The 14,735-nt window shown below is 52.1% G+C and overlaps 1 protein-coding gene across 1 annotated transcript in view; it reads left to right on the top strand.

Annotated features, from left to right (window-relative positions):
• Positions 1–6,516: 6,516 nt before the first annotated feature.
• TECPR1 (tectonin beta-propeller repeat containing 1) overlaps positions 6,517–14,735 on the top strand; it is a gene marked incomplete at its 5' end in the record, with an annotated part of 35,506 nt that continues 27,287 nt past the window's right edge. The window contains 5 exon segments of the mRNA NM_001133184.1: positions 6,517–6,596; positions 7,172–7,328; positions 12,530–12,773; positions 13,629–13,811; positions 14,008–14,130. Of these exon segments, the coding sequence (NP_001126656.1) occupies positions 12,549–12,773; positions 13,629–13,811; positions 14,008–14,130 (531 nt within the window).

Raw genomic sequence — 14,735 nt, 5'->3', positions numbered from 1 at the left:
GCATTTAGTTGTACTTCATTGTTTTGTTACCAATAATATTACACTGTATTAGGTTGGTGCCAAAGAAATTGTGGTTTTTGTCATTACTTTTACTTATTTATTTTTGAGGAGTCTTACTCTGTCACCCAGGCTGGGGTGCAGTGGTGTGATGCGATCTCAGCTCACTGCAACCTCCGCCGCCATTGGGGTTCAAGTGATTCTCCTGCCTCAGCCTCCCGAGTAGCTGGGATTACAGGCATGTGCCACTATGCCCAATTAATTTTTGTATTTTTAGTAGAGATGAGGTTTTGCCATGTTGGCCAGGCTGGTCTCGAACTCCTGACCTCAGGTGATGCACCTGCCTCGGCCTCCCAAAGTGCTAGGATGACAGGCGTGAGCCACCATGCCTGGCCTTTTTTTTTTCTTTTTGAGATGGAGTCTCACTCTGTTGCCCAGGCTAGAGTGTAGTTGCATGATCTCATCTCACTGCAACTTCCACCTCCTGGGTTCAAGCGATTTTCCTGCCTCAGCCTCCTGAGTAGATGGGATTACAAGTGTGTGCCACCATGCCCAGCTAATTTTTGTATTTTGAACAGAAACAGGGTTTTGCCATTCTGGTCAGGCTGGTCTCAAACTCCTGACCTCAAGTGATCTGCCCACCTCGGCCTCCCAAAGTGTTAGGATAACTGGTGTGAGCCATCGCACCCACTCTGTCATTACTTTTAATGGCCAAAACCGCAAGTCCTTTTGCAGCAACCTAATGTGACTCCATAACACCGATCATGCATTCCACTACAGGTGGACACCTGGGGCTGTTGTTACATAGAGAATGCTGGTAAGGTGTGTACGTACAGCACCTAAATCACTGCTGGGCCACAGCACAGTCCTAGCTTCAGTTCTATGAGGTCATGTCACTGATTTCCCCAGTGATGGCACCAGCTCGTACTTCTACTCCCTTAGCCTGTCTGGCAGGCAACTCATTGTGGGTTTAATTTGCATTTTCCTGCTTATCGCTGTAGTTGAGCACTTTTTCATAAGTTTATTGACCATTTGTTTCTTTTTCTTCTTTCTTCTTTTTTCTTTTTTTCTTTTTTTTTTTTTTTTGAGACAGAGTCTTGCCTTGTCACCCAGGCTGGAGTGCAGTGGCACGATATCGGCTCACTGCAACCTCCGCTTCCCGGGTTCAAGCGATTCTCCTGTCTCGCCCTACCGAGTAGCTGGGACTACAGGCATGTGCCACCACGCCCAGCTGATTTTTTGTATTTTTAGTAGAGACAGGGTTTCACCGTGTTAGCCAGGATGGTCTCAATCTCCTGACCTCGTGATCCGCCCGCCTCGGCCTCCCAAACTGCTGGGATTACAGGAGTAAGCCACCGTGCCCGGCCCTTCTTTTTTCTTTTGAGACAGGGTCTTGCTCTATCGCCTAGGCTGCAGTGCAGTGGTGCAATCACAGCTCACTGCAGCTTCAAACCTCCTCGGCTTAAGCGATCCTCTTGCCTCAGCCTCCCTAGTAACTGGGACTATAGGCACGCACTACCACACCTGGCTAATTAAAAAAATGTTTTGTAGGGATAGAGGCTCGCTTTGATGCCCAGGCTGGTTTCAAACTCCTGACCTGAAGTGATCCTCCCACCTCCGCTTTCCAAAACTCTGACGTTACAGGCATGAGCCACCATGCCGGGAGATTACTGGCTTTCAGAGACACATAAGAGAATGTTGTGGAAGGTCACACCTGCTGCCAGGTGCCATCAATCCTCAGGACCCTGTTTGCCTGGGATTTGCTATGGAAGGCTCAGCAGAGCAGAGACCAGGAGGTGCTTCAGTTGTTCACAGGTCCTGCCTTTGGCGATGGTTAGTGGAATCTGTTTCTGTGCTGGAAAGAGAGCTGACAAAGTTGGGGTGAGAAACATCACACTGGACTAGGTTAATTACATGAAATGGAACTCATTTGTGTAAATTACTATAAAACACAGCGCAAGACATTTTCGGTACGATAAGTGGTTTGACAAATTATATTTCTGGAGTCGAAATATACAGACATGTTCCTTGTGAAACATACAGGCGTAACACAGATTGTAGGTTGGTTTTGAACATACTGTGCAAGTTTACCATCATCAGAAGCTCCTCAAATTACTGTCAGGAGCAGTCATGTGGTGTCGTGCAGAGTAATGTACGAAGCGAGCTTCCAGCCACTGGTAAATACAGAGACCATATGGATGCCTACTGGGACACAAACATTAGGGACTTCAATTAAAGGGAGATAGCAAGTTTTATCTTGTTTGCTGGAGAGTAGATTCTGTTGAGCCAGGGACCTGGACTTTTCTTTGTCTACTCCTGATCCTTGTTATACTGCAAAGGGGCCTCGATCCAGACCCCAAGAGAGGGTTCTTGGACCTCACATAATAAAGAGTTTGGGGCAAGTCCATAAAGTGAAAGCAAGCTTATTAAGAAAGTAAACGAATACGCTGGGTGCAGTGGTTTACATCTGTAATCCCAGCACTTTAGGAGGCCAAGGTGGGCGGATCACTTGAGGTCAAGAGTTCAAGAACATCCTGGCCAACATGGTGAAACCACGTCTCTACTAAAAATACAAAAATTCGCTGGGTGTGGTGGCGTTCACCTGTAATCCCAGCTACTCAGGAGGTTGAGGCAGGAGAATTGCTTGAATCCGGGAGGTGGAGGTTGCAGTGAGCTGAGATAGTGCCACTGCACTCCAGTCTGGGCAGCAGAGCAAGATTCTATCTCAAAAATAATAATAATAATAAAGCAAAGGAATAAAAGACTACTCCAGGCCAGGCGTGGTGGCTCACGCCTGTAATCCCAGCACTTTGGGAGGCCAAGGTGAGCGGATCACCCGAGGTCAGGAGTTCGAGGCCAGCCTGGCCAACATGGTGAAACCCCATCTCTACTAAAAGTATAAAAATTAGCCGGGCATGCTGGCGTGCGCCTGTAATCCCAGCTACTCAGGAGGCTGAGGCAGGGGAATCGCTTGAACCCAGGAGGCGGAGGTTGCACTGAGCCAAGACCGCGCCACTGCACTCCAGCCTAGGTGACAGAGACTCCACCTCAAATAAAATAATAGTAATAATAATAAATAAAAAATAAAAGAAAGTAAAGGAATAAAAGAATGACTACTCTACAGCCAGAGCAGCAGCATGAGCTGCTGGACTGAGTATACTTATAGTTACTTCTTGGTTCTATGCTAAACAAGGGGGTGGATTATTCATGAGTTTTCCAGGAAAGCAGAGGGCAATTCCTGGAACTAAGGTTTCCCCTCCTTTTCAGACCATATAGGGTAACTTCCTGACGTTGCCATGGCATCTATAAACTGTCATGGCACCGGTAGGAGTGTCTTTTAGCATGCTAATGTTTATAATTAGCGTATAATGAGCGGTGAGGACAACCAGAGTCACTTTTATCACCGTCGTGGTTTTGGCGGGCTTCTTTACCGCATCCTCTTCTATCAGCAGGGGCTTTGTGACCTGTATCTTGTGATACCAAACCTGCTGACCTCCTGTTTCATCCTGTAACCAAGAATGCCCAGCCTCCTGAGGATGGAGCCCAGCCGTTCTCAGCCTCATTTTACCCAGCCCCTGTTCAAGATGGAGTCGCTCGGGTTCAAACGCTTCTGACCCTTGTACTGTAGCACTGACCTGATCAATGTATCCTACTGTGAAAGGAAAATAAATCTCGGGACCCCAAGATCACTAAGCCAGAGAGGTCAAGCTGAGGGTCGCGTCAGACAAACCTGCCTCCCGTTTTATTCTTCAATAAGATAGCTAGAAAGTTCAAAAGAGCTACATACCCCCCTCACAATTTCTCCACAGACAAATTCCTTTTGGGCCTCAAGATCTTTGTCCTAAAACAGTTCTGATGAATTTTCCCTGGCAATGTAAATTGATAGCTTATCTTCACAGGTACAATGCAGAAAGTCATCCCTCCGCTCACTGAAGACAAATGCATATGGATTTCTTCCTCTGACCTATTGTTTATACAAAAATGCAGATTCACTGAGCCAGACAGTGAGTAAGGCATATGTGACTATTCCTCTACCCACTCTCACATGTAAATTGTGTATTCAGTGAAAGGCTGATCACAGACTCAAAACAAAGCAAACTTCTGGCCGGGCATGCTGGCTCACGCCTATAATCCCAGCACTTTGGGAGGCTGAGGTGGGTAGATTACCTGAGGCCAGGAGTTCAAGACCAGCCTGGCCAACATGGTGAGATCCTGTCTCTACTAAAAATAAAAAAATTAGCCTGGCGTGGTGGCACACACCTGTAGTCCCAGCTACTCAGGAGGCTGAGAAAGGAGAATCACTTGAACCTGGGAGGTGGAGGTTGCAGTGAGCTGAGATCTCACCACTGCACTGCAGCCTGGGCGACAGAGTGAGACTCCCTCTCAAAAAAAAAAAAAAGAAAAAAAGAACTTGGGGTAGGGGGACATGGGTCCCCAGCCCCTGAATTCAGGAAAACTGTATTGAACTTTGTCACCACACATGAAAACTGCAAGGGGCCACAGAAAGCTCCTAATTCAATGCCTCTTTTTCATTTTTTTTCAATGTCTCTTTTAATGTGGAAACTAAAGCTAAAGAAGAGATAAATGGCTACAGAGTGTCACAGGCAGGACAGAACCCAGGGCTCCCTACCTCTAGACTGTTTCTCCAGCAGTCTACCAACCACTCATCCTCCTCCTTTTTTTTTGAGACAGAGTTTCACTCTGTTGCCCAGGCTGGAGCACAGTGGCACAATCTCAGCTCACTGCAACCTCTGCCTCCTGGGTTCACCCCATTCTCCTGCCTCAGCCTCCCGAGTAGCTGGGACTACAGGCGCCCGCCACCACACCCAGCTAATTTTTTGAATTTTTAGTAGAGACGGGGTTTCACCATGTTAGCCAGGATGGTCTCCATCTCCTGACCTCGTGATCCACCTGCCTCAGCCTCCCAAAGTGCTGGGATTACAGGCGTGAACCACTGCGCCCGGCCCACTCATCCTCCTTCCGCTAATAGTACCCTCATCTTCCTCTGAGGAGCCATCCCCTGTGCCTGGCTGAGCCCTTATGCTTGAGGGGGGCTCTGCCCACATCTCCAGATGAAGTCCACAAATGCCAGTCCCTCAGGCCCAAGCTAAAGTCAGGGTCAGACACAGGACTCCGCAGAGCCATCTGGGGTGAACAAGAGGCTTCTGGGGGCGTTTTCTTCCACTGGAGCTGACCTGTGTGGGGCTTCCCCAGAGATGAAGGCCCAGGAAAAGCCTGTCTGCAAGCCCAGAAATGAGACAGAACTTGGGGGGGGAGGGGGAGAAGGAATAGGTCCCTAGGTCCAACCAGGTGACATTGTTTTAGCTCAATGTCAGGTAGTATCTAGCCTTTCACCAGATGCCCTTTTTTTTTCTTTTTTGAGAAGGAGTTTTGCTCTTGTCGCCCAGGCTGTAGTGCAGTGGCACAGTGGCACGATCTCAGCTCACTGCAACTTCCACCTTCCCGGTTCAAGCGATTTTCCTGCCTCAGTCTCCCGAGTAGCTGAGATTACAGGCATGCGCCACCATCCCTGGCTAATTTTGCATTTTTACTAGAGTCAGGGTTTCACCATCTTGGCCAGGCTGGTCTCAAACCCCTGACCTCAAGTGATCCGCCCGCCTCGGCCTCCCAAAGTGCTGGGATTACAGGTATGAACGGCCGCACCTGGCCCAGACATCTTTCTTTTTTCTCCTTTCTCCATCCTAACCTTGCCAGTTTTCTGCCAGGCGGGATACAGTGCTTTCAAATCCCAGCTCCATCGCTTACAACGTGAGTCGCTCCACCTCTGAGCCTGTGTTCGCATTTGTAAAATGGGAATGACGCCGCCAGCTCTTTGGGTTGTCGGGAGGATGAAATGAGAAGACCCAAGTAAAGCACTTAAGTCAATGCCCGCCACCCCGGAAGGACTCGCATATTACTATTAATATATTAGGCCAGCTTACACTGGGTTTTGTCACTGACAATAGAGTTTGAGCAATCCAGGGCCTGTTACTGACACCACACCATGCTATAGTCACAAAATCACATATGCTTCCAGGACTCCTCCTCGAAAGAGTAAAGCTTTAAGTGTAGTGTGTGCTCAAGGGCTACGTTTCAGTTCGATGGATACCAGGAAGACACCTGTTCCCTGCGTCCTCTCCACGCCCCAGGCCGGGCGCCCACACGCTGCTCCTCCTGTCGCCGCAGAGCCACGCACCCAGGTACCCTCCCCGCTACCCCTTCTCCTCGCCTGCAGGGGGTGTCCACACCGCCCTCTCCGCTCCTGCAGACCGGGTCCCGAAGGGCGGCCGGGCGGTCCACGGGCCGGTGTCGCGCCGCCAGAGAGAACGCGGGAACTCGCTTCAGCCGACTCCGGACTCCTGACCTGGCACGACCCCGGAAGTGGGCGGGCGCGCGACCGCGAAGCCAGCGCCGACGCGGCGCACCGCAGCCAATCGCACATCCCAGGCCGCAGCGTCCTGGCGAGGCTGGCCAATGGGCACGGGGCCTGATGCCGCTTCCGGCCCACCCTCTCGCCTGGGCCCCGGGAGGACCGGTCCGCTCCTCCCGGACGCCGAGGACCTACCACCACGACTCCGCCCCGAACGGTGCGGGCCCAGGTGAGTGCAGCGCGGCGCCCCAGCTGCAGCGGCGGCCAGGGCCGTGGGAAAGGTTGGGGCGATGAAGGGCCGGGCACGCCGCCTTCCCCACCACCCCCAGGCTGTTTGCTCGCGGGGAGGGAGGAAGGAGGGACCGCACTTGTCCTCTCGCCTGCACACCTGGAGGGTGCCGCCCCCGTGCCTTGCCCTGGAACGCCCACAGGCTAGCGAAGTGGCCTGGTGCAGGTGACGCCCACATTCCAGCCTTTGAACTGGAGACAGGAGAAGCGGATCGCGGCATCCTGGTTGTTTTCGAGAATCACGCAGCAAGGGGCCTGCCTAGCCCTCTCCCTGGGCATTGATTGGAGCAAATCTGCTTGTCGTAAGATTAGCTTTGGCAGATGGTCAGGGCCCAGAGCTCCGACATATGCTACTGGTGGCAGTGCAGGGGCCCCACCTGTCACCCAAGTGCACAGCACTGGGCTGAACGCCAGGCTGACTCAGGGCACCTCCTGCCCGGTGGGGCTGGGCGGACCCTATTCTTCAGGAAAGAATCAACTACCATGCAAGTTCTGCTGCTTTTTCCCACCTTTTAGGACCCCGATGTCGCTTTTGAACAGCCCCTGCACCGGGCAGCCAGCGAGCTACTGTAGTAGGCATTGCCGACTCTGTTTGCATACCGGATCGGAGTGACAGTGTAATAGAAAAACAAGCAAGAAACCTTTTAGGTAGGACTCCTAAGGCTCAGAGGAAGTAAGTGCTTGCGGAGCGTTCTTGGTACTGTGTCTTTTCCTCTACCACATCTCTGTGCCCGCCTCTCTTGGGTGCTTTTTTTGGTCTCTGAAAGGATCTGTGAATAAACTGAGACAGAAAGGCAGATGGCTTTGAGGGTGGCGAGCAGACCTTCTTCGTGGAACGACTGAAGGTTCAACTCAAATTCATCTGGTAGAAATTCTTGGTGAATTCGAGGCTGCTGATTTGGAAGATTTTCCTCCGTCCCTCTAACCCTACAAAACAAACAAGTCCCAGGATCCCTGAATCATGGGGCTTCATGTTCCAACCCCCCTTTCAAGAGTCCTCTGACCCAGTGACCCTGTGTAAGTTGCCTGATCAGCTCACAGCCAGAAAGTGGCCCATGAGGAGCTAGGGAGAGCCTCTTGGCAGAGGCAGAAAGAAAGTGTGGCTGACCAAGGATGGTTACCGCATGTCAGCTGTAGCTGGGAAGTGACGACGGGTGCCTGGGTCTCCACTCTGAAGGGAGTTTGTAAATACAGCAACCCCCCACCCCTTCCTTTCACTGTAGCAGAGTCTCCTCCCATTAACTGCCCAGAAGATTCAATGATGTCTATGAGGAAATTAGTGCTTAGTCATTTATCTTAAGTCAAAATCTCCTTTCATTCAGCTCAACCTGCAGACTGAGTCTAGCTAACCTGCTTGCTTATCCAGTGAATTCTGAGCTATCTTTGTTTTTTTTTTTGTTGTTGTTGTTGTTTGTTTTCCTTTTTGAGACAGGGTCTCACTCTGCTGCCCAGGCTGGAGTGCAGTGGCACAATCATAGCTCACTGTAGCCTCAAACTCCTGGGCTCAAGTGATCCTCCTGCCTCAGGCTCCCAAGTAGCTAGGATCACAGGCATGTGCCTGGCTAATTTTTTTTTTTAACTTTTTATTTTTGTAGAGATGGGGTCTCCCTGTGTTGCTTAGGCTGGTTTTGAACTCCTGGGCTCAAGCGATCCTCCCACCTGAGCCTCGAAAACTGCTGGGATTACAGGCATGAGCTACTGCACCTGGCCTCTGAGCTGTCTTTGAAGACTAACTTACATTTAACACTATAGAAAGTGACAATTTAAAAAAAAAAAAAAACCTTCATCTTCCCCTAGCATTTTATTGAAGATTTTCACACATACAGCCAAGTTGGAAGAATTATACAGTCAGCATCCCCATCCTCACCAACTAGATTCTACTATTGACACTTTACTTGCTTTATCACATATCTGTCCACCAATTATGACCTTACTTTTCAAGTTATTTGTGGCATTTATTTTCCCTGGAGAAGTATTTCTGTTTTAGATCAGGGAGTTGGCAGTGTGTTGGAGGTAGGTGGTGGTGATTATCCTTAAATGTTGTTTCAACACCCACTGTGTGCAGAGACTGTTATGGAAATGAAGAGGCTGAAGACTCAGACCTGAAAGGGACTTGGTTTTTTGTTTTTCTTTCTTTCTTTTTTTTTTTTTTTTTTGAGATGGAGTCTTGCTGTGTTGGCCAGGCTGGAGTGTGGTAACACAATCTTGGCTCAGTACAACTTCCTCCTCCCAGGTTCAAGCGATTTTCCTGCCTCAGCCTCCCAAGTCAGCTAATTTTTGTAGTTTTAGTAGAGACGGGTTTCACCGTGTTGGCCGGGCTGGTCTCAAACTCCTGGCCTCAAGCGATCTGCCCACCTTGGCCTCCCAAAGTTTTGGGATTACAGGCGTGAGCCACCACGCCCAGCCCCATTCTGCCTTTTATAGATTAGGAAATTAAGGCACAGAGAGGTTAGTTAGCTTTTGGTGGTACAAGAAAGTGAGGACCCCAGAATGCAGCATTCTGAGATCCAGGCAGCTCTGGACTCTCTTAGTCACTGTGAAGGTGCCAGAGGGACGCTTAGTCCTGATCAGTGAGGCACGAAGGGTCATCAGGGGTCCCAGCTCAGTTTCAAAGCTGGTGTTCTGATTTTCTCATATGTTTGACGGGCATTGTTGTCCTGGGGTGGAGGAGGTCAGCTGCTCTGGGAGGAGCTCTTACTCCCGGGGCTTCCTCCATTCTGCTGGGCAGTCTCCCTCCTATTCTTTTCCCCTACTTCCTGTTATGGGAGTTTCCCAGAGCTGAGCTTTTGTTCTGCTTCCTGTCTCCCTGTTCCTCACCCTCTCACTCACTTCCTTCTCAACCTGCATTCCGTCTTCTTGGTGTTTGTAAGATATACCTTGTCCCGGCCGGGGCCAGGGGCCTATGCCTGTAATCCTAGCACTTTGGGATGGATCACCTGAGGCCAGGAGTTCGAGAACAGCCTGGCCAACATGGCAAAACCCCATCTCTACTAAAAATACAAAAATGGGCCATATGTGGTGGTGCAGGTCTGTAATCCCAGCTACTTGGGAGACTGAGGCAGGAGAATCACTTGAACCCAGAAGGTGGAGGTTGCAGTGAGCCGAGATCATGCCACTGCACTCCAGCCTGGGAGTAGAAAAAGACTCTGTCAAAAAAAAAAAAAAAAAGATATACCTTGTCCCCAAAGAGCCTAGTTTTTTTTTTTTTTTTTTTTTTTTTTTGAGACGGAGTCTCGCTCTGTTGTCCAGGCTGGAGTGCAGTGGTGCAATCTCGGCTCTCTGCAACCTCCACCTCCTGGTCCCAGCGATTCTCCTGCCTCACTCTGCTGAGTAGCTGAGGTTACAGGCACGCGCCACTGCGCCTGGCTAATTTTTGCCTTTTTTTTAAATAAAGATGGAGTCTTATCATGTTGGCCAGGCTGGTCTCGAACTCCTGGCCTCAGGTGATCCATCCGCCTCGGCCTCCCAAAGTGCTGGGTTTACAGGCATGAGCCACCGCACCTGGCTTTTTTTTTTTTTTTTGCCAGTGGCAGCTGCTCCTCTTTTCAGACATGCTTCTATCTTGTGTCATCGTCACAGTCACCCGGCCGTCTGGAGCACCCGCATGGCTCTGGCATGCTGCGGGAGCACTGGGCCCAGCCTCCAGGCACCTAAATAAACTCTGCCTGTCTCCTTTTGCTCCGGTTTTTAAGTCAGACTGGCCATGTCTTCATCTGTAGGCTCTTTCCTGTCTTCAGGCCCCGGGGCAGTGTTCTGTGTTGGATCTAGGAGCCGCCCTGTCGGGCAGAGCTTCTCAGGTGATGGCCCTGGTGGCTTCATCCGGTAGCTCTGTGTTTGGCTGCCTTGTGCCTGGCCACCTGGCCCTGCCACAGTGGAAAGACTGTTCCTATCAGGAGCCAGGGCTCCAGGAAGGACACCCCTGGGTGCGACAGCACTGTGGGTCCTGGAGGTGGGGCCAGGGGTGGTCAGTGGCAGAGCTTAGCAATAGCCTTGGCTATGCCTACAAAGCACAGAGAAAGAAGAAAGGGCTGGGTGCAATGGCTCACGCCTGTAATCCCAGCACTTCGGGAGGCCAAGGTGGGAGGATCGCTTGAGGCCAGGAGTTCAAGACCAGCCTGGGCAACATAGCGAGACCCCATCTCTACAAAAAAATTTTAAAAAATTAGCCAGGTATGGTGGCACATGCCTGTAGTCCCAGCCACTCAGGAGGCTGAGGCAGGAGGATAGCTTGAGCTCAGGATTTCAAGGCTGCAGTGAGCTATGATTGCACCACTGCACTCCAATCTGGACAACAGAGCAAAATATTCTCTTAAAAAATAAAAAAGAAAAATAAAGAAAGGAGTAGAGAATGGCAGAAGAAGAGAGCCGGGGGAAGAGAAGGAGGGAGTCACTGAAGGCGCATGAAGAGAAGACCCCTATGTCCTTGAATTCACATGGTCACGTTGGCTCTGGCTAGAATGCCCTCACTATGCCCAGATAGAGGCCAACATGGCGGGGAGACCTGCCCACTCTGGGGAAGGACCCCTGGGAAGGCAGTGGCGTAGTTATATCTTTTGAGATTCAACTAAACCTGTAAGCTTTCATTGATTCTTTTGAAAACAAAGATCTGGCCAGGCACGGTGGCTCAAGGCTGTAATCCTAGCAGTTTGGGAGGCCGAGATGGGAGGATTGCTTGAGACCAGGAGTTTGAGACCAGCTTGGGCAACATAGTGAGACTCTGTCTCTACAAAAACATTTTTTAAATTATCTGGGTATGGTGGTGCATGCCTGCTGTCCCAGGAGGCTGAGGCGGGAGGATCACTTGAACCCAGGAGCTCGAGGCCGCAACGAGCTGTAATCAAACCACTGCACTCCAGCCTGGGCGACCGAGCAAGACCCTGTCTCTACTTTTTAAATTCTTTTTTTTGAGACAGGGTCTCCCTCTGTCACCTAGGCTGCAGTGCAGTGGCACTGTGTCTGCTCACTGCAACCTCCATCTCCCCGGTTTAAGCCATTATCCTGCCTCAGCCACCCGAGTAGCTGGGACTACAGGCACACACTACCGTGCCTGGCTAATTTTTGTATTTTTAGTAGAGATGAGGTTTCACCATGTTGACCAGGCTGGTCTTGAACTCCTGGCCTCAAGTGATCTATTTTTAAATTCTTTCAAAAACAAAAAAGAGGCCGGGCATGGTGGTTCATGCCTGTAATCCCAACACTTCGGGAGGCAGAGGCAGGTGGATCACCTGAGGTCAGGAGTTCGAGACCAGCCTGTCCAACATGGTGAAATCATGTCTCTACTGAAAATACAAAAATTAGCCAGGTGTAGTGGCGTGCACCTGTAGTCCCAACTACTGGGGAGGCTGAGGCAGGAGAAAACCTGGGAGGTGGAGGTTGCAGTGAGCCAAGATCCCAAGATCGTGCCATTGCACTCCAGCCTGGGTAACAGAGTGAGACTCCGTCTCAAAAAAATAAACAAGAAAACAAAGAATAAGCAGTTGGCCGGGCGCGGTGGCTCACGCCTGTAATCCCAGCACTTTGGGAGGCCGAGGCGGGCAGATCACAAGGTCAGGAGATCGAGACCAGCCTGGCCAACGTGGCAAAACCCCGTCTCTACTAAAAATACAAAAACTAGCTGGGTGTGGTGGCAGGTGCCTGTAATCCCAGCTACTCGGGAGGCTGAGGCAGGAGAATTGCTTGAACCCGGGAGGTGGAGGTTGCAGTGAGCCAAGATTGCGCCACTGCACTCCAGCCTGGGCGACAGAGTGAGACTCCATCTCAAAAAAAAAAAAGAGAAAAAGAATAAATAGTCACAGTAGAAGTCTCCCAGGTTTCACATGACTCTGATGTCCCCTGGGCTGGGAGCCTGAACGCTGGCCCTCGTTCCTGCCGCAGGTTACCTCCAGCCTCCGCCATGCCCAACTCAGTGCTGTGGGCGGTGGACCTCTTCGGGAGAGTGTACACGCTGTCCACAGCAGGCCAGTACTGGGAGCTGTGCAAGGACTCCCAGCTGGAGTTCAAGCGCGTCAGCGCCACCACACAGTGCTGCTGGGGCATTGCCTGTGACAACCAGGTCTACGTGTATGTGTGTGCCAGCGATGTCCCCATCCGCCGCCGAGAGGAGGCCTATGAGAATCAGGTAGCGGCCCTCATGGTTGGAGCTGCCGAGCGGGTCAGTCTGCTGGGTTATTGGTTAAAATGAGGAACCACAGAAGGGAAATAGAGTCCCCAGATTCCCCACCAGTTCCTGCCTTCATTTCCTTCCTTGTACTTAAAATCTGTGTTGCTGCCAGGCGTGGTGACTCACGCCTGTAATTCCAGCAGTTTGGAAGGCTGTGGCGGGCAGATCGCTTGAGCTCAGGAGTTTGAGACCAGCCTGGGCATCATGGCGAATCTCTGCCTCTACAAAAAAAATACAAGAATTAGCAGGGTGTGGTGGTGTGCACCTTTAGTCCCAGCTACTCAGGTGGCTGAGGCAGGAGGATCACTTGAGCCAGGGAGGTGAAGGCTGCAGTGAGCCATAATCGTGCCCTGCACTCCAGCCTGGGAAACAGAGCAAGACCCTGTCCCCCTGCACCCCGCCCCTCCAAAAAAAATCCAAGTTGCATAGTATCCAGGGTCTTTGAGGCTGAAGCCACTATTGTGTCCTCACCAAAGCAGTCTGGCCAGCTCCCCATGAGAGCAGGCTCCAGTGGTTTCTGGGAGCCCAGGACAAGGTGTGCCCTCCACCGCCTGCCCTGCTCACAGCGCCGTGGCTGGCAGGATGGTTCTTTGCCCTTTGGGGCTGCGCTGATGTACTTGCTGGCTCATGATGAAGTGGTATGGGGATCCCCAGTTGCTGGGTCCCACACAGGCCCTCTGCTCACTTCCTATTCTGGAGATCAATGATGGGGTCGGCTGGGCAGGGTCAGCTGGTCCTGGAGATACCTGGCCCGCCTGGGTTCCCGCCCAGCAGGCTTGGGTCCAAGGCTGCCTCTGTGTCCCCGGCCCTCAGCGCTGGAATCCCGTGGGCGGCTTCTGTGAGAAGCTCCTGCTGAGTGACCGCTGGGCGTGGAGTGATGTGAGTGGGCTCCAGCACCGGCCACTGGATGGGGTGGCACTGCCCTCGCCGCACTGGGAGTGGGAGTCTGACTGGTATGTGGATGAGAATTTTGGAGGCGAACCCACCGAGAAAGGGGTAGGTGAACTCGGGACCCTCCGTGACTGCCCTGTGGGGAGGGGGGGCCTGGGGCTCCGCCTGTCGCTGCTTCTGTCTCCTGCACCCTGTGGTGCCTGAGTTCGGGTGTTTTAGGCCACACCCTCCCTCCCCACCTTCCCCAGCTCTTCAAATGCCTTCCCCGCAGAGCCTGAGAGCCCCTTCCTCGGTGTTTCAGGGGTGGACGTATGCCATCGACTTCCCCGCCACCTACACGAAAGAAAAGAAGTGGAATTCTTGCGTGCGGCGCCGGAAATGGATCCGGTACAGGAGATACAAGTCCCGGGACATCTGGGCCAAGGTCTGTGTTCCTGAATGTGGCTTGGGGGCAGGACAGGGCCAGGACAGACTGTCACATGCAGCCTCCTCTCCACCTTCCCCACCTGTGTGCACCAGGGGACGCCACGCCCACCTCGGGACCTGGCCTTTGAGCTGTTTCCTGTCCCGGGAACACCACGGCACTGTGTGTCCCTTCACTTGGGAGATAGTCACACAGGGAGCCAGGCCAGGCCCAGGACGGCACAGAACTTGCCCTGATCCTGGTGTCCAAGCTGCTGTGTCCCAGACCGAGCCTCCATCTGGCACTCTGTCCTCCCCCTCAGCCAGGGGAGGCACCTCTGGCTCTAGTGTTGCTCCATGACCCAGAGGAACCTCCCAGCTTAGGGAGCACAGCCCTGGACCCGGGTCTTGGCGTGGTCTCCAGTGAGTGGAGGCCTCCCTGGGATGTCCAGGGCTCTCAGGTGGGGCTGCCCCTGGGACTGGGAGAAGCCAGGAGACCAGGGAGCTGGCCCTATTTTTTTTTCTTTTTAGAGATAGGGTCTCGCTCTGTTGCCCAGACAGTGCTCTCTTGCACTCTGTTGAGTGCAGTGGTACAGTCACAGCTCACTGCAGCGTCGAACTCCTGAG

This window comes from Pongo abelii, chromosome 6 (assembly GCF_028885655.2).
Source record: "Pongo abelii isolate AG06213 chromosome 6, NHGRI_mPonAbe1-v2.0_pri, whole genome shotgun sequence".
Taxonomy (NCBI): Eukaryota; Metazoa; Chordata; class Mammalia; order Primates; family Hominidae; genus Pongo; species Pongo abelii.
Note: the sequence above shows the minus strand (reverse complement) of the source record. Positions and strands in the feature narration are given on the sequence as shown.